Source organism: Littorina saxatilis, linkage group LG2, assembly GCF_037325665.1.
Source record: "Littorina saxatilis isolate snail1 linkage group LG2, US_GU_Lsax_2.0, whole genome shotgun sequence".
Classification (NCBI taxonomy): domain Eukaryota; kingdom Metazoa; phylum Mollusca; class Gastropoda; order Littorinimorpha; family Littorinidae; genus Littorina; species Littorina saxatilis.
In genome coordinates, this window is record NC_090246.1 from 91,798,295 (window position 1) to 91,817,966 (window position 19,672).

The 19,672-nt window shown below is 44.6% G+C and overlaps 1 protein-coding gene across 2 annotated transcripts; it reads right to left on the bottom strand.

Moving 5' to 3' along the window:
- Nucleotides 1–43: 43 nt before the first annotated feature.
- LOC138960145 (cytochrome P450 3A21-like) lies at nucleotides 44–19,439 on the bottom strand (the record flags this gene model as incomplete). Of its 2 annotated transcripts, none has more annotated exon segments than XM_070331904.1 (8): nucleotides 44–195; nucleotides 712–800; nucleotides 1,586–1,708; nucleotides 3,398–3,491; nucleotides 12,808–12,860; nucleotides 13,664–13,760; nucleotides 14,133–14,235; nucleotides 18,744–19,439. In XM_070331904.1, coding segments are annotated over 7 exon segments (682 nt in total), but the record flags the coding sequence as incomplete, so codon positions are not given.
- Between the last annotated feature and the right edge of the window lie 233 nt (nucleotides 19,440–19,672).

A 19,672-nucleotide genomic window follows, 5' to 3' on the forward strand; every position in this document is an offset into this window, starting at 1 on the left:
AAACATTAAGTCAAAACTTGACTAAATCTAAAAACCAACTAACCTGCAATAAATGCAGACAAACTTAGTGAGGTGGAACTGGCAAGCAAACGAGAAACATTCTGCAGGAACACATTGTCAACCTCTTTCAGAGAATTTGTCTCAAAACCAAACCCTGTGCCCGCTACAACGTCCAGGGTGTAAGCTCCAAATATCCTTAAACATACGAGAGTAAAGAAACATCAAACAAGAAATGTTATTGATTGCAACGTTGAATTGTAGACAAAACAAAACTGTTGCTAGCACGACGAGAATGAAAGTTGAACGTCCTCACGGTAAAGCCATTAGGTTTCGGGGTTTTGCTTACATAAGAATTTGTGCTTGCTTATAAATTATAAGAATAATATCAAAGGCAATCTAGCACATTAGCCCAATGTAAGTTTTCTATTCACACTAAATGAATCTCAAAATGATCGACAGACAGACAGACAGACAGACAGACAGACAGATAAACACAGTCAGACAGACAGACAGACAGACAGGCAGGCAGGCAGGCAGTAAGACAGACAGACAGCCAGCCAGAGTTGTTGGTTTCACGCTGGAACCTTCTTTCTATTTTATATTTTTATTATCTTGGTTGTACGCAGGCTGAACCTACCCTTATTTATTTATTTTTTTTTTCTTAAAAAACCCCAATCTTGTTAATTTATTTTTGAAAGCTTTTACACTTACTTTTTCACGTCCAGTGCCTTCCCTTCCACGGTCAGTGTATGAATGGCGTCCAACAAGTTCTCACAACATCTGCTAATGAAACCACTCATCTGTCCAATTACACACAGGTATATCGTGAACAAAATGTAATGGCTTTTGCCCCAAAAATATATGCATCAATGAATTATACGCGCGCCCACACACACACACACACACACATTCGCACGCACGCACGCACGCACTCACGCACACACACACACATTCGCACGCACGCACGCATGCACGTACACACACACACACACACACACACACACATACATACACGCACACACACACGCACGCACACACACATACACGCACACGCACACAAACGCACGAACACACACATACACAAACGCACATCACCATCTGTACAACCACCTCCACCACACACACACACTCGCACGCACGCACGCACTCACACACACACATACACGCACACACACACTCACGCACGAACACACACATACACAAACGCGCACACACGCATGAATGCACGCACGCACGCACGCACATCACCATCTGTACAACCACCACCACCACCAAAAATAACGACAACATCGAAAACAACAAAACACACAACACACACACACACACACACACACACACACACACACACATGCGCACGCACGCACGCACGCACGCAAGCACGCATGCACGCACGCACACCCAACCAACAACCTACCACCACCAACAACAACAACAACGAAAACAGCACATACACACACACACACACACATACACACGCGCAAGCTCGCTGACACACACAAACACACACACAAACACACACACACACACACTCTCTCTCTCTCTCTCTCTTTCTCTTTCTCTCTCTCTTTTATCATCATCTACTGACCAGTTTCAGTTTACTGGCGCTGAATGTTGGGCTCAAGGTATGCCGCTGTCTTCTCCACGTGTCTCCGTTCACAAAGACCAGGCTGGCTTTGACGGGGTAGCGCACTAAGCGAGGTATCAGCCCCTGCACAGACAGAATGTATCGATTGGACATTGAATTTCCCTTCTTTGAGCCATGTGACGCCAGAGTCCGACAAAAACAATTCCTATTTAGATCTATTTAGGCGGCTACCCCAGACTTCAAAAAAGACTTTGTCATTGTAGAGAAGAATTGTGTGCGTTCAAGTGATAAAAATGAAAATGTAATTCTAACTAAAATCGATCGATACATAAATGTAATTTTAATTCGACCTAAATACGACATTTTACACAGATCTCGACAGTCCTTGTTCACCTCGACCCTTGGCGCTGTCTCGGAGGAACACTGATTTTGGTCAAAAATACAAATAACGTATAATAGAGGCTCGTCAACACATTCTGATAATCATCGGTCCACGCTATCGCTCATGTCTCTCTGACAGGATGGATAATTGCTACGCGGAGTACAGGGAAATTCTTTCTTTATTTGGTGTTTAACGTCGTTTTCAACCATTCAAGGTTATATCGCGACGGAGTACAGGGAAAGAAAGCGTCTAAAAGTCGAAATCTATCAAAACAAGAATACAGAGTTATCTCCAATATGTTTTTCGCTAATGTTTCTGATCAAAAGACGAAAGACGAACGTGATTGTAGAATGACCGACTTCGACAGTGATTTCCGTTCTGTTCTTCACATTATGATAAAGACATTGTTCTAAGGTCAAAACAAGTCGCAATGTTGAGACTGCTGTGGAAGAAGACCGTGCAGATATTGTTGCATCACTCCCAACTGGTGGGAAAAAGTATCGTCCGCTCTGTAGCCATTTTGTTATGATCACGTGACAAAGACGTAGATTATCACGTGACACTTTTGCCATATTTAAAGTTGTTTGCACAGTAAATACATCCGCGAAAGATAGCTCGCTTGAAACTGTCTTACATAACAATTTCTTTGTAATTTAAAAATTACACAACACCATGAACAAGAGGCGAAGCCTTCAAGGCTCACGAAAGAAATCGACAAACAGTAACACAAACTCAATCACTCCGTCACACATACACACACACACAGTAAGCATAGGCGACACTGTGCAAGAAAGCGAGACACTAGAGATCTAGATCTGTCTGTCTGCATGTAGCCTACTTACAGGGACACGACTGCCAACTAGTCTCGGCCCGCTCAAAATAACAATGACCGAGACTTTCAGTAATTCCTTCGCGTGACGTCTAACCCTCTTACGCCATAATGTGACGTCTTCAAATGTTAAAGTTTCTACCACAGACATACACACATACATGTATACATACGCACGCACGCACAGACAGACAAAAGTTAGCATCGCATAGGCTACACTTACGTGAGCCAAAAATAATTATCGACGATCGCGAATATGTAGTTTGGCTGTTGTAAGAGCAAATGAACCACACTTTTCCGTCCATTGTTGAAGTGTATGGACAATAAACTATCTTATGTCTCATGTCATGTCTACCCGATCTTTCTTTCTTTATTTGGTGTTTAACGTCGTTTTCAACCGTTCAAGGTTATATCGCGACGGGTCTACCAGATGACCTTTCAGTCTGTGGCGGAAGGTCGACTGCTCTGGCTTGCACTGACTGCAAGGTAATCTATTTTTTTTAGTTCTGATTCTATCCCCCCCCCCCCCCCCTCTTCCCCCCTTTCTCTCTCTCTCTCCACAGTCGAAGACGATTGGGATACGAGCAGCTAAAATATTTACCCTTGTGGAGAAATTGTTGAAGTCTTTGATAAACACCTCCTTCAGAATGTCCAGGTCTGTGGTAAACAGCACGGGGTCTCGCATCAAGTACACTCTGCGAACGGCAAAAAGTCAACACAAAAAGTGTTCAGTATTCAGACTTAAAAACATTGCGTCTAAAAAAGCAAAATGGTGCTATCTGGTGCCATCTAAGCTTAAAATTTGCCACGTAATCATCTTACCAAATTCCAAAGTCAAAAACATCCCCTTTTTACATTTAGTCAAGTTATGACTAAATGTTTTAACATCGAGGGGGGAATCGAGACGAGGGTCGTGGTGTGTGTGTGTGTGTGTGTGTGTGTGTGTGTGTGTGTGTGTGTGTGTGTGTGTGTGTGTGTGTGTGTGTGTGTGTGTGTGGTGTGTGTGTGGTGTATGTGTGTGTGTGTGTGTGTGTGCGTGCGTGCGTGTAGAGCGATTCAGACCAAACTACTGGACCGATCTTTATGAAATTTGACATGAGAGTTCCTGGGTATGATATCCTCAGACTTTTTTTTCATTTTTTTGATAAATGTCTTTGATGACGTCATATCCGGCTTTTCGTGAAAGTTGAGGCGGCACTGTCACGCCCTCATTTTTCAACCAAATTGGTTGAAATTTTGGTCAAGTAATGTTCGACGAAGCCCGGACTTCGGTATTGCATTTCAGCGTGGTGGCTTAAAAATTAATTAATGACTTTGGTCATTAAAAATCTGAAAATTGTAAAAAAAACCAAAAAATTTAATAAAACGATCCAAATTTACCTTCATCTTATTCTCCATCATTTGCTGATTCCAATAACATATAAATATGTTATATTTGGATTAAAAACAAGCTCTGAAAATTAAATATATAAAAATTATTATCAAAATTAAATTTTCCAAATCAATTTAAAAACACTTTCATCTTATTCCTTGTCGGTTCCTGATTCCAAAAACATATAGATATGATATGTTTGGATTAAAAACACGCTCAGAAAGTTAAAACGAAGAGAGGTACAGAAAAGCGTGCTATCCTTGAGGGCCCCAAAGGGTTTAAAATCGTGATCGTGATTGGCGTTTTTTGACCTTTCTGTGACCGTGATTGCCGAAATTTCCATTTCTGTGATCGTGATGGGACTTTGCCCGTGATCCGTGATGACAAAAAAATCAAGTCTCGTGATCGTGATCGTCATTTGTTTTCGTGATCGTGATGGGCATTATTGCAAAGCATTTTATTTTCAACGTACATTTTTCCCTCTATGATCCTCTATTTTTAACAAGATCACAACACTATCACAGCCCTGAAAATGATGCCCAGAATGCACCAGATTGCACAGATTTTTACCTTTTTTTGAAAAAAATTCCGGGGGGGGGGGCATGCCCCCGGACCCCCCTAATTGGCTCGCCTGCTTCGCAGGCTCAGGCTTGTAGCTTCGCCACTAGCACTGAGCGCTTCTTTCAGGTAAAACCAGTTTTGGGACTGTAGCATTCCTGTTTGTTTTTCAAGGCCATGAAACCAGGCGATGGTGTACCTCAAATTGTATGGCATAGTTGAAAATAAAGAATACATGTACTTTTATTTCAATCCACCCAATCGTTTTTGAGAAAATGGGTTTACAAGATTTAGCTCTGGAAATGTGAAATTGTGCAAGTATATATTCATGTGTGTGAGTGAGGGTGAGAGAGAGAGAGCTGGGCCGGACTACCGGGGGGGTTATGGGGGTTGCGCAACCCCCCTCCCTAACCTAAACATGTACCTCACTTATTTAAAACATTTTTTATTATTGTTTATTTTATGCCGTTTCAGGCAAGGAGCGACCGTTTTCCTATCTCAGAATATGACCTACCCATCAGCTTCAGGGGGCTTCGCCCCCTGACTAGGGAGACCTCCGCTAGGGAGAACATCCCCCTGGACCACCACTGGCAACCCCCCCCCCCCCTCTTAGCCTAGTCCGGCCCTGGAGAGAGAGAGAGAGAGAGAGAGAGAGAGAACTCAGAACTCAGAAATTTTATTGTAAACCACACTGTTGTGTTTGTACAAGGGGGGAGTAGAGTTTCCATTCAATGTATACTCTCTCACAAACAAGTAAGAACAAGTGCATAATACAGTGCTAAGGGTTGGAACATAGCGATCGAAAATCATTTACACACATTCATTTTAGCCTAGCAGTTGCTGTCGATGCCTGAATGCATAAAATGTATACCGGGAGAGTGCCCACAACCTACTTTTGTTTTGTGTTAGTAGTATCTGCATTGACGAGTTTTCTAGTTGACCGATTTCAAAGACATTTCCTAGGTAAGTTTCTCTTATATCAGAGTATACTGGACACTTAAAAAGAAAGTGGTGCTCGTTTTCGTGAGGGTATCTGCAAAGTGGGCAAACATGGGAACCGTTTGCAGAATATCTCTGTTTGTTGCACATCAGGGGTGAAACCCCAAGTCTGAGTTTTGTGAACACTTTTTGGATATATGGATTGTCTATTTGGTCAAGGTACTTTTCTCTTCCAAAGTCAGGTTTAAACAATTTGTATGTGTCATACCTCTCACTGTCTTCTAGCTTACTATGCCAGTTCTGGGTAAAGCAGTCTTTTAGGCGTTGTTGAAAAGCCTTGATAAAGTGTTTTTCGTTGCCGACATAGCCGTACGTCCACACATGTCCAAACCCATTTTCACATAGGAGGTTTCTGACCCTAGCGGACCAATTGTCTGTCCCTCTGTCTGCCATGTTCCTCATCATCACATGGGCCATTTTTACATATCTTGTGTTGGGGAGGCGATTTAGCCGCAACCAATATTTAACGCATCTGGTAGCAGCGAGGACTGATAGGGGAAATCTACCGAGTTCTCCGTATACCATGCAGTTGGGACTTTGGGGGGAAACACCTATTATCCGTTTGCATGCGAACATGTGTACCTTTTCAATGTTAGAGCAATCAAAACAACCCCACATTTCTGAACCGTATAGCAATATGGGGGTAATCTGTGTATCAAAGAGTGTGAAAAAAAGGTTTAGATCATAACATCCAATATTCCACAAAACTCTAAAAATGTCGATAACACCACGCTTAGCTCGTACAATAGAGTCTTCAAAGCATCGTTGGATGGAAACTTTGGTGGTCAAGGTTAAGCCGAGATATTTATACGAGTTGGTAACGTACATGTTGTCGTGACCAAATGTCCAGGCTTCGTTTTTCCCCAAGTATCCACCGTTGCGAAATACCAACACTTTTGTTTTTTCTTTGTTTACCTTTAAACCTAATCTGTTGGCAACTTCATGCAATATATTTAACTGGTTTTGTAGTCCCACCGGTGTCACTGAAAGCAATGCTATGTCGTCAGCAAACATCATGATAAATAGTTCAATTTCACCCGGAAGAAGTTGAATTCCATGCCTCCCTTTTAGAATCATTTCAGACGCAAGTTCGTTAATCAAAAAAGAGAACAGGATTGGGCTTGCCAAGCATCCTTGTTTGAGACCTTGCATACACTCAAAAAAGGCCGTGTAGTCAGAGTTACACCGAACACAAGATAATACGTTTGAGTACATTGCTCTGAGTGTTTGAAGCATTTTTCCCCCAATGCCGATCTTGAGCAGTACATTCCATAGTACATCTCTTTTGACAGTGTCGAACGCCTTTTGGAAGTCCACAAAGGCCACATACAGTTTCTTGTGTTGTTTAAGTTGCTTGCTTACAGCTGCATATAACGTGAAAATATGGTCCACTGTCGTATACCCTTTTCTGAATCCAGCTTGGGACTCAGACATGACATTGTTCATTTCAGCCCACTTAGTCAATCTATTGTTAATGATGGCAGTATACAGTTTACTGACACAGCTTAGCAGCGACACGCCCCTGTAATTGTCAGGGTTCTCATCGTTGCCTTTTTTAAAGATTGGGTGAATAATGGCTTTGGCCCACTCAGCTGGGTATGTTCCTGTGTGGAACAGTTTGTTAAAAAGCTCTACCAGGTAAGTAGTAACATCATCACCTGCGATGCGAAGCAACTCGTTTGGGATTTCATCTATACCTGTTGCTTTGCCTTTTTTCAGCCCTCTAATGGCTTCTCTTACCTCTCCTTCAGATATATCTTTATTTAGCTCGTCCATGTCGAGGTCCGGGACCTCTTCCGCGGATAACTCGGTTTGCTGAACTGGAGTCGCTCCAGCAGCTAAATTATTAAACACGCCGTTAAAATGGTTAAACCAGTCATCTTTACTAATGCTAGGCGAGCTTCTTCCCTTTCTCTTGAATTTTCTAATTTCCCTCCAAAAGCTTTGGGGGTCATGAATGCTGGCAAGTAAAAGTGACACTTTGTTCTGTTTAAATGTAATCTTTTTATTTTTCAGCAGCTGGTTGTACTTCTTCCTTTCATCTAAATATACCGTTTTACACCGCTCTGCTTCTTTTTCACATTCTTTAAAACTGATTGTATCTGTTCTCTTCTCCATGTCAAGAGCTGTCTTGTTTTTCTTGTACCTTCGAAGAGCTTTTCGTGTCAACTTTTTTTGCTGTTGACATTCAAAGTCAAACCATTTGTTTTTCTCACCGACCGAAACAGAACCATTCTTAACAGTAATTTCCATTGGCTTAGTTACCTCCTTAAGGGCACGGTTGAACAACTTTACTGATCCATCAATATCCCCACTTATCATCTGCCCCGCCTCTTCGAGTTTACCAGCGAATGATTCCGAGTCAATAAGCTCTCTTACCTCATGTTCTTTATGTGTATCCCATGACATCTTAACTCGTACCCCTTTCTTTGTTTCGTTTTCTGTTTGCCCTGTGTTCTTGTTAGTGGGGCCTGTAAGTGTTAAGCATAGCGGCATATGGGGGGATTCAATTCTCTCTTCGACGGTCAAGCCCAGGCAGAGGGATGATAACTCTTCTGAGATGATAAAGTAGTCGTTTACACTATTTCCATGTCTGGATATGTATGTAAAATGCTTAGACGAAGAGGGCGTGCAAAAACCATTTAGCAGACACAGACCAAAACTAGAACATAACGACAAGAGTTCCCAGCCAAACGTGTTAATTGTCCGATCCTCTGACAATCGAGAAGGGCTATACAGAACTTGATGGTTGCACGGGTCGTCTAGCTGATTTTCTGAGTCAGCAATAGCTTGCAAGGACCCAGTTCTTGCGTTCATGTCCCCACATAGGATGATGTAAACTTCTCCGTACCTTTCTAACATGTCTAACATACATAGTTCAGTTTGTTCAATGTGACATTTGGCCTGGGAGGTATCATAGTACGGTGAAGTTTGGGGAGGGATATACGCAGCTAGGTATATAACATCTTTGTCCAGATTCCACAGTGTCTTCGATATTTTGAGACAGACCATGTGATCGTACGTTACCTCAATCGCATCAAACAATTTAGCTATTTCCTTTTTTACCAGTATAATGACCCCACCTGACCTACGGCCTTTGTCAGTCAGTTTGACAGCCGAGCTCGAAAATACTACAAAGTCGCAGAACGTGTTACTCAAAATGAACGATTTATCCAGGAACGTTTCAACTAGGCAAACGACGTTAAAGTTGTGTATATAACTCACGAAATCGGGGTCTGCTATTTTCGTTGCGAGTCCATCGATGTTCCAACTCAGGAAACGAATGATACCCTTTGCACTATCTCTCGGTACGTTGTTTGGCCTATCGTTGCCGCACCGTCACATGCTGCTGTTGTCTCTCTGCTTGTCGGCGCTGCGGCCCTGACGCCGGTGAGTGCCGGGGTCAGGATCACCCTGCGTCCCAGGAGCAGGCGCTCTGTTGCCGCCGCCAAGCATGATGTCGATACGACCTTGGCGCTGCGTCTTGGTGCCGTGGTTTGGTCCACGGGGAGTTCCAGAGGTGGAGCCCGTCTGTAGCCTGCTGCGCGTCATCACGCCTGGAGGTTCGGCTGTGGCCGTGTTTCCATCACCGCCGCCGTCTAGCCGTGCCCTCGGTACGCCACCCAGATCCCCGCCGCGCCCGCCACTGTCGTGAGGGTGACTGCTGGTCGTCGGAGAGCCTCTACCCCGCCCCCTGCCCGCAAGGGTGTCCCTATGGTCAGCGTCACGCCAAAGGGGGGTAAAGCCATCTGCGCTGGAGGTGGAGGGGCTGGCAACAGGGGACTGGGGCGGCCGATGGGGCAGCGCTGGGAAGTCGTGGGACGAGAGGACGTGTTGGGGCGAGTCCCGTGCCGGGTCCCGCTGGCTGTCGTAGGGTGGGTCGCCGTCTGCACGCTGCACTGGACTCCGCTGTCCTCCGTCTGCGTGGGGTTGGACGGGCTCCATGCGGTCGGGGGGCGGCGCTCTGTGGCCGCCACCCATCCGCGATGACTGTTGAGGCGGGAGCTCCTCCGTCGTCGGCTGCATCCCTGGTGGCTCAGTGCGGTGTCGTGGTGGTGAGGGTTGGGGTAGGGACGGGGTCGGTGAAGGTGTTGGGTGTTGGGACGGGGTTTGCAAAGTGCGTGGGGGGTTACTGTGACTTGACGGCTGAGGGTTGGTTCCCCTGCGTTGCGCTGGTCCCGTGGGTCTCCGCCTGAAGCGCTCCTGCCTGATGACACTGCCGCTGGAGACATCAAAGACGAAGACGGCTTCATTGGTCATCAGCTTGTCGTACGACAGGGTTGCTTTGTAGCCTCTCTGCCGCAGGTCCCGTTGGGTGGGCAGAAGCCGTCTTCTCTTCTCCTGCACTGTTTCGGAAAAGTCCTCACGCACGTACACATCACAATATGTGTCTGAGTCTTTCAGGCTCCGTGCCTGTGAAAGTACGAACTCCTTTTGCTTATAGGACAGGAACTTAGCAACAGTCACTTTGCCAGACCTATACACTCTTTCCAGATCTATTTCTTCCCTAACTCCCATGCCGTAGCGTATAAGGTCCAAAATCTTCTTTTCCTTTTCTTCCCAAAACTCACATTGGTCTCTGGTTCCTACTGTGTCCAGTCCTACAAAAATCAGATTGTTCCTCCGACTTGAGTTGTCCAGATAATCCTCTTTCTGTCTTAAGCTTTCGAGCTCGCCTCGAAGTTGCCGGTTTTCTGTCTCTAATGTCTGAAATTGTGATGCGAGATCTCCAACACCATTTGCCAGCTGATCATATTTGTGTTCAAGGTTGGTAAGTCTTCTCTCTACTTTGTCCTCTACGCTCTTAATGCGTTGTTCTATTTTTTGTCCTTGGTGTGCGTTCGAAGCCTCTATCCTGCCAACAGCCTGTTTGAGAGTACGGGTTATATCGGACTGAATACTCTGCATCGCGTTACTCTGTCCCCTGTCCTGGTCATTTTGATACTGATGGTTGCTGTTGCTGTTGCCTTGCCGCTCATAGTAATCTCTCTGATTTGACTGCGAATGAAGGTAAGTGTCACTTTCATACGTGTGCCTATCACTCCTACCGTAATACGGCCCAGGGTTGGGTTCGATGTCGCCACACGCCAACAGCAGGCCGGCGGTGATGAAACAGACAGCGATACACGAAATTGACAATACCTGCCCAGTGCAGCGAAGCGACAGTCTGTATCTTGACCCTTCAGCAGAAGTTGGAAAAAATGTCCTCGTGAAGCGGAGAGCAGTAGCCAGCATCAAGAAGGAACGATGAAGGTATGCCACTGACGAAGCCAGGTGAGTTGTGCCAATACTGTCACGCGCTATGTTATGGTCCGTGCACACGGTGAACAGTAGCGTCAACACAGCGCAGCGGAAAAAGCTCAGTGGTAACTGTGTTGTTAGTTTTTTTTTCACAGTGGCTTTGCGTGCTCTACGACCCATACAAAATTGAAAACGCCAATAAAATGTTCCACAGACGGCCCTTGGAACCGAGTCTGGCACCGGCATGATCAGCAGAGCCTAGCGCATCCTTGAAACAAAAACTGGCACTCAGCGATACCTTAATACTTATTAGCAGTCAAAATTAACAGAAGAATCCGAGAGCTACCTAGAAACACGTCTTGCTTCATCGTGCGATGTGCTCACCCCGAGAGAGAGAGAGAGAGAGAGAGAGAGAGAGAGAGAGAGAGAGAGAGAGAGAGAGAGAGAGAGAGAGAGAGAGAGAGAGAGAGAGAGAGAGAGAGAGAGAGAGAGAGAGAGAGAGAGAGAGAGAGAGAGAGAGAGAGGAACAATGAAAACAACATTCTTGTTACTGATTACAAATCATGATATGTATTTCTATGTGTGAATGAAAGAGAATTAAAACAAGAAGAGCAAACGCTCGATCGAGTCACTTTCGCAGTTCTGAATATTATATGAGGCATCAGATGGACAGGAAGAAATTGCTATTCACAACACAATGAGTCACGTTCACATAAAATTTGAGCCCGGTCACTTTTATAGTTTCCGAGAAAAGCCCAACGTTAAGTTGTGTGTTGCCGAACAGAAAAGGCTAGTTATCTCCCTTGTTTTTCTGATAACGTTCGTAAAAGGCTACAGATGTAAATACTTTGATGTAAAGAATAATCCTACAAAGTTTCAATCACATCCGATGAACTTTGTCAAAGATATAAAATGTCTAATTTTTCCTTTGACGCTGACCTGTGACCTTGAAAAAGGTCAAAGGTCAACGAAACCATCGTTAAAGTGTAGAGGTCATTGGAGGTCACGACTAAACAAAATATGAGCCCGATCGCTTTGATAGTTTCCGAGAAAAGTCCAACGTTAAGGTGGTGTCTACGGACGGCCGGCCGGACGGCCGGCCGGACAGACTAACACTGACCGATTACATAGAGTCACTTTTTCTCAAGTGACTCAAAAATAATAATAAAAACTTGAAGTTCTCACTTTGTGTTGAATAAACAATAGATCCAGAGGAGCGAATTACTGTGTGGTTGTGTCTACTTTGACACGTGCTTAATGTACATGCAACTTTTACCGTGACCGTGATTTGCCACTGGTGTTCGTGATCGTGAAAACTAAAATCAAGGTAACTGTGATCGTGAAAGCTAAAATTTCCCTTCCCGTGATCGTGATGATACCCCCCCTTTGGGGCCCTCATCCTTCCCAGCGCAACTACTACCCCGCTCTTCTTGTCAATTTCACTGCCTATGCCGTGAGCGGTGGACTGACGATGCTACGAGTATACGGTCTTGCTGCGTTGCATTGCGTTCAGTTTCATTCTGTGAGTTCGACAGCTACTTGACTAAATGTTGTATTTTCGCCTTACGCGACTTGTTTTTTGGATGCTCTGAGTCAACTCCTGTGATTTTTAAAAGTGTAACTTGGTGGTGTGTTGGATTTGATGCTTGCCTGCTTTCATGTTTGTTTGCTTGGGTGCCTTCCTGTCAAATTCTTTTTTTTTTTTTAAATGCAAAGTTGAGAAAGGTGGTACGAAATGCCTCGTAATATTTATATGAATTTCATATTTGATTTAACTAAATTTGAGCTAACTTTTAATGTAACATAAGTATAGTTGTCTTCACGCTTTTAACCTTGCTCACCCAAAGACCTTGCCGTACTTCTTGCACCAGCCCAGAGTTGCGTCGAAAGCTCCCTGTAGATAGATAGAAACAATAGATCTAGTTATATGCTCCCTGTAGATAGATAGGAACAATAGATCTAGTTATATGCTCCCTGTAGAGAGATCAAAACAATAGATCTAGTTATATGCTCCCTGTAGATAGATAGAAACAATAGATCTAGTTATATGATCCCTGTAGAGAGATCAAAACAATAGATCTAGTTATATGCTCCCTGTAGATAGATAGGAACAATAGATCTAGTTATATGCTCCCTGTAGATAGATAGAAACAATAGATCTAGTTATATGCTCCCTGTAGATAGAAACAATAGATCTAGTTATATGCTCCCAGTAGATAGATAGAAACAATAGAAAGAGACGGACGGTGGCGTGATGGAAAGACATCGGCCTCCTAATCGGAAGGTCGTGAGTTCAAATCTCGGCCGTTGCCGCCTGGTGGGTTAAGGATGGAGATTTTTCCAATCTCCCAGCTAGATCAACGTATGTGCAGATCTGGTAGTGCCTTATCCCCCTTCGTGTGTATACGCAAGCACAAGACCAAGTGGGCACGGAAAAGATCCTGTAATCCATGTCAGAGTTCGGTGGGTTATAGAAACACGAAAAAACACAGCATGTCTCCCCCAAAATCGGCGTATGCTGCCAGAATGGCGGGGTAAAGACGGTCATTCACGCAAAAACATGAGTGAACGTAGGAGTTTCAGCCAATGAACGAAGAAGAAGAAGAAGAATATAAAAACAATAGATCTAGTTCCCACAATTCAAAACTATTTGGCCCTTTACTTGAAGCCAGTCAGCATAGAATGCAGAAAGTTTACCTTTTCTTTCAGGTCTCCAACATTGCCTAAAAACGGAACTGGTTTGGGACCGGGGATTCCCAGTTGGGACCATGTGTTGTAAGGCCAATTGCCGTATCTATTAAACAAAACAACAGCAACAAATCACGCAACAGTAACTGACTCGGAATAAGATATAACTAAACAAAGACCATTAGCTGACAATTATTAAAGCATTTCATTGAACGTTAGACTAAGTAACATTACAACTGGCAGAGTTATCGAAACAAAAATGGCGCTCCTAGAAAAAGGAGATTTTTCACCGGCTCAAAACTAAATCTCAAATCTAAAAAATTGGAATAATTTCATACCACCTACAAGCCTCGACCCCCGTAAGTGCCCCACTAAACAAAGAAAGTCTCCTGAGTTATAAATAGAACATTGCGTAATCTCTATATATCACATACCACCGAGTCCATACATTTATATAACACAGTGACTATATACTTACACCCAAAGGAGAAGTAGAGCGACCACACAAAGAGTCAGCGGCAAGGCCCAGCTCAAAAAAGTCTCCACAACCATCCCGTCTTTTGCGATGTTTTTTCAGAGCCCTGTAAAAATAACGACAGGGAACGGTCAGCTGTACTTGTCAGTTGCAGGCCAGCTGTACTTGTCAGTTGTAGGCCAGTTGCATTCAGTGTCAGATGCAGACCAGTTGTATTTGTCAGTTGCAAGCCAGGTGCTCTTGTTAGTTGCAAGCTAGGTGCACTTGTAAGTTGCAAGCTAGCACGGTGCTCTTGTCAGTTGCAGGTCAGTTGCAATTTCCAGTCTAGTTGCAAGCAAGTTGCAATAGTCACTGCATAGTTGCAGACCAGTACGTTGCCATTATCAATTGCAGGCCAGATCCTCTTGTCAGTTGTGGACCCGGCAGTTGTAAATGTCAATTGTATGCCATGTGCATTTAACAGTTGCAGGCCTCGTTTTGTATCCAGAAGATTAGATTGCACACTGATCCCAAGTAATATGATATAAGTAATTAACACAGTGAGTCAGTGCTGCCGTGTCGCCGAACTGCGAGTGGCACAGGCCTAGCTTGATACACATGCGGTGTGCGTATGTGTGTGTGTGTGTGTGTGTGTGTGTGTGTGTGTGTGTGTGTGTGTGTGTGTGAGTGTGTGTATGTGTGTGTGTGTGTGTGTGTGTGTGTGTGTGTGTGTGTGCGTATCAGTGTGTGTAGACACCTGAAAATCACAAAAAGGTCTGCGACATCAGGGTATTAGTTTACAGAGATCGCAGAAACGTTTTTGTGGTACAACTGAAGAAGCGTCAGCACTGAAATGAAACAGGTACAACTGAACCGCTACGTTAGGTACAGCTGAACCGCTATGCAAAGGCCGTAACACACTTTCTCCTATCACTTTGACTTGCTTGGCTCAAGCTTCAAAGGAGGGAATGGGGTTGGGGCTGGAAGGGGTGGGGGTCAGGGTGACGTCCCCATCAGTTCGCCCCGGCCTAACTCGCCGCGTCCCATCTCGCCGCTTCCCATCTCGCCGCCAATTATCTTGAGTTTTGCAAGAGAGGCGATTCGCCCCCCCCCCCCCCCCCCGCTCCCATCTCGCCGCCAACACACACACACACACACACACACACACACACACACACACATACACACACACACACACAAAATTGCGTTGCAGTTGGTGACAACAGGAAAAATTAAAAATGCGAATGTGCAAGTCCAACAGGTGGCTGCATTTGCCACAAAGGTTACACGGGTAACGATAATTACAATGTCACACATATACTGTAAAAAGTAACGTTAATTAAAAATGCGAGCCCTACTGGTGACGAGAAATAGCTTTTGCCATGCATTTTTTCTCCGGTCTTTTTGTCAATTCTAAACTGGAACTCGCTGTCAACAATACATTTTCCTCCCCGACTGGTGGTCGCGACCTGGAGAGCCATGGTTGTGAAGTTACTGTCACAGAACAGAATTCAGTTAAACTCAGGAAAAACTCAGGTAAACGTGTCAATGTATTTTAACCTGTTCAGTTGCACGACAACGTCAAAAGTCAACTTCATCGCATGGGATACGGTAAACTCAGGAAAAACTCAGATTGAAACGTGTTATTTTTTAAAACCTGTTTTGCACGAGAAACGTCAACTTCATCGCATGGAATACACGGGGGCGAGTTGGCACTGCTTGCGGGGGCGAGATGGCACCCTTGACAGTTTGAAAGCAAGTAGACCGTGAAATCGGCGACTACAAAGCGGCGGCGATATGGGCGGGGGCGAGTCGGTACCTTGGTCAGTTGGAGTCTTCATTTGCTATTTACACCGTGACCAGGCATCCGGCTTGCACGTAAGTAAGGCAAGGCAAGGCAAATAATTCATTTCAGGAATGATTTCACATGGATAGCCTCATTAAAAGAGCTCTGGCCGCATACGGATTATAATAAGAGTACAAGAACGATGACATGAATCTGTACCTCAGGGGTTAGTGGGATAGTCCAAAGGTGAGAGCCAAAACCCACGTGCGTGTTAAAAAAGGAAAACTCAACTGACTTGATGTGACTTATGCATGGTCAAATCTAAACGTCGTTGTTAATACATTTGCACGGTCTGAGTTACCTCTTAAATTTACAAAGCTTTGAACAGGACATGGTTGGACGGCGTTCGTAAAAGAGATGCTATGGTATTTCAACGATGCAGACAGTGCAAACAGAAAAACACTGAGACAGGCAGACTGGCACTGGTAGGCTGACAGGGAGACAGAGAGACAGACACAGCGAGACACAGACGGGCAGACACAGAGACTGAGACACAGATGGACAGACGAAGAGTCAGACATACACACATGAACAAAAACTCCATCCACTAATTTCTGCTCACGATCGGCTTGACATCTGGGTCAAGTTGTTCCGTCTGCTGACTCGGGTTATATGATCACATTCAAACATACAAGAATACACTGAACTGTCAAATTATGAGGAGGGGGAGAAAGAGAGAGAGAGAGAGAGAGAGAGGGAGAGAGAGAGAGAGAGCGAGGGGGGGAGAGCGAGGGGGTGAGGGAGGGAGGGAGGGAGAGACTGACACAGACTGAAACTCAGTGAGAGACAGAGAGAGAGAGCTTGCTAGCCAGCCGGCCAGCTCAGTTGAACATACCCCCCCCCCCACACACACACACACTGGGACATACACATACACTGGGACACACACAGGCACACACACAGGCACACACACACAGGCACACACACACACACACACACACACTCACCACACACACACACACACTGGGACACACACACACACAGTGGGACCGTGACACACACACACACACACGGCAATGGGACACACACACTACACACACACACACACTACGAACCCACACACGTACATACATACACACTTACATTGACACACAGACACACAGTCGACTAATTCGTGTCCTTTACCTGGTCAAGTTTTGCCGTGTTGTAATTCCCACCTTCTCACTTGTGGTAAACAGCGATTATCCTTTTCTCTCCGGGGACTATCCCAACACTAAGCGACCTGTCAGTCAATACTAGCCTGTTTTGTGATGTTGTAGTTTAAGCAGAACACTAACATACGCGGCAATAATGTACAAGGTCCTTGCCCGCTACGAACCAGAGGCACAAAAGAACGAATGAAAAAAGCTGTCTGACTGAAAGGAAGTTCGCCCCGCCAGTCTGCTGTACTAAGGCTGCACACCTAATAACCCTATTCCTTCGACTCGTCCGACTGGCGGGTAGCGCTGTGGCTTGGGAATAAACACAAAAAGGGTCGTGTGCACTTCACTCACTCCGGCCCAGCGGGTCGCTGAGTGCGAACGAACACTCAGGTTGCAGTCTACACCTCTCTATCACAGTGTGTGTGTGTGGTGTGTGAGTGAGTGAACGTGTGAGAGACGCAGACGCAGATAGTTAACTTTATTCAATAGGCCATAGCCCCTTATGAAGGGGTGTGAACAAACGGTTCACATTGCATATACATTAAACTCAACGGGTGCACGCAAAAAAAGGTACAAAATAATAATCGCACAACACGTAGGCTACATTACACGGCATTTAACTAGGAGGTTACAACATCTCTTAATTTAAAGGCTTTATGCAAATACAGGGATACATTTCTGACAACAGTTTCTTGAGATGATGCTAAAAGCAAGCTGAGTCGGAAAATGCTTGTGTTCTTATAATATTTAAATGGGATCAATTTTTCTCTTAATTTGTTATAGTATGGACAACACAAAACAAAATGGACTTCATCTTCTTGGTATTGTTTACAAAGAGGACACATCAAATCATCGGCATTATGTTTTCTATATCGGTAAGCATGCACTGCAATTTCTGAAATGCCGAATCGAAACCTGGTCATAATAAACTTTAGATGCCTATCCATATTCGACAAAAGATAGGGTTTAATGTCATGTACAGTACACAGAGAGAGAGAGAGAGAGAGAGAGAGAGAGAGAGAGAGAGAGAGAGAGAGAGAGAGAGGGAGAGGGGGGGGGGGAGGGGGAGAGACGGAGAGAGAGAGAGAGAGAGAGAGAGAGAGAGAGAGAGAGAGAGTACTCGCTTTGCCGTCGGGTGGTAGCGAGAGAACTGACAGATCCTATATCTACCGTACTTTATTTTATTATGTTACCCTAAAATCTCATTCTAAGTGTGTATGCTTCGGTGTGTGCCGGATTGTAATGACTAGCACAAAATCATACACAAAAACAACAACAAAAACTGACCACACACACACACAAAACACACACTCACACACACACACCGTGCGGCACGCACACACACACAACGTGCGGCACGCACACACACACAACGTGCGGCACACACACACACACACACACACAACACACACACACACACACACACCGTCACACACACACACACACACACTGACACACAGTGCGGCACTGCACACACACACACACACACACACACACACGCACACACTGACACACACACAAACACACACACATCCTGCACACACACACACACACCACCTCCAACAATCAATGGTAGCGTTATTTCAAGTCTCTCAGTGTTATACAATAACATACTGAACTGATATAGGGGCAATGATACAGACTTACCCTGTAACTTAGATTGTAAAACAAGAAATGTTGGCCGAGACATTTCCATCGCCACTGAGAAAACTGGACAACAGGGGTGGTATGCACGAGAACGAGACCATCTAGGAGGGATTCAAACACTGGGTCTGATTGGTTGAAATTGTGATTTGCTTCAGATTTCATCCCACCCAAACCAGTGCTTGAGTCCCACCCAGATGGGCACTAACCTCGTGTACACCCCCAGAGGCACATGAGTACAGAGATGTTGAGATCAACGACATCTGTGACGCTGCGTTACACATAATGTACTACTTCTCTAAGGGCAAGTTGACATACAACAGCTGAAAAGTTCAACCCTACCTTTTCAAATGTTAAAACATAGGTCGTGTTACTCTATTCAGCCTCGTTCTTTTTTTTATCATGACATAAACAAGATATGGCATTTAGGATTTCTCACTCAAGCATTCAACTTTGCTCCACGCCACCTATGTGTGAAAGTGACTGTAGCTTGCTTGTACAGTGGTTTGTATATTTTTTGTTCTCTCCATTTTTTATGTTTGTTGATTTTATGTTTTCGCCTGCATCTGTACAGCGCCTGGGTATACTTAACTTGACGTGTGAGTGTGCTGAGTGTGACTTGTATCACAGATTTGACTCGGGAGACTTACAGTCTTTCCAACATCAGCCATTCTTCAACCTGAACTGAGTTGACCGCCTATGCTGTCCTTTTGTTCTTCTTTTTTTCCTTTCTTTTTTTCTTTTGTGTGTGTGTGGGGGGGGGGGGGGGGGGGGCAGTGACAGACGAAATAGCCTAGTAGAATATGCCGCTGGGTCAACCAAAACGTTAATTTAATTTATAAAATTAGGTTTCTTTTTTGTTTTTGTTCTTCATTGGAATTACTTATACAGTATTTTATTATATTTTTCATATCTTATTTTACTTGTTTTTA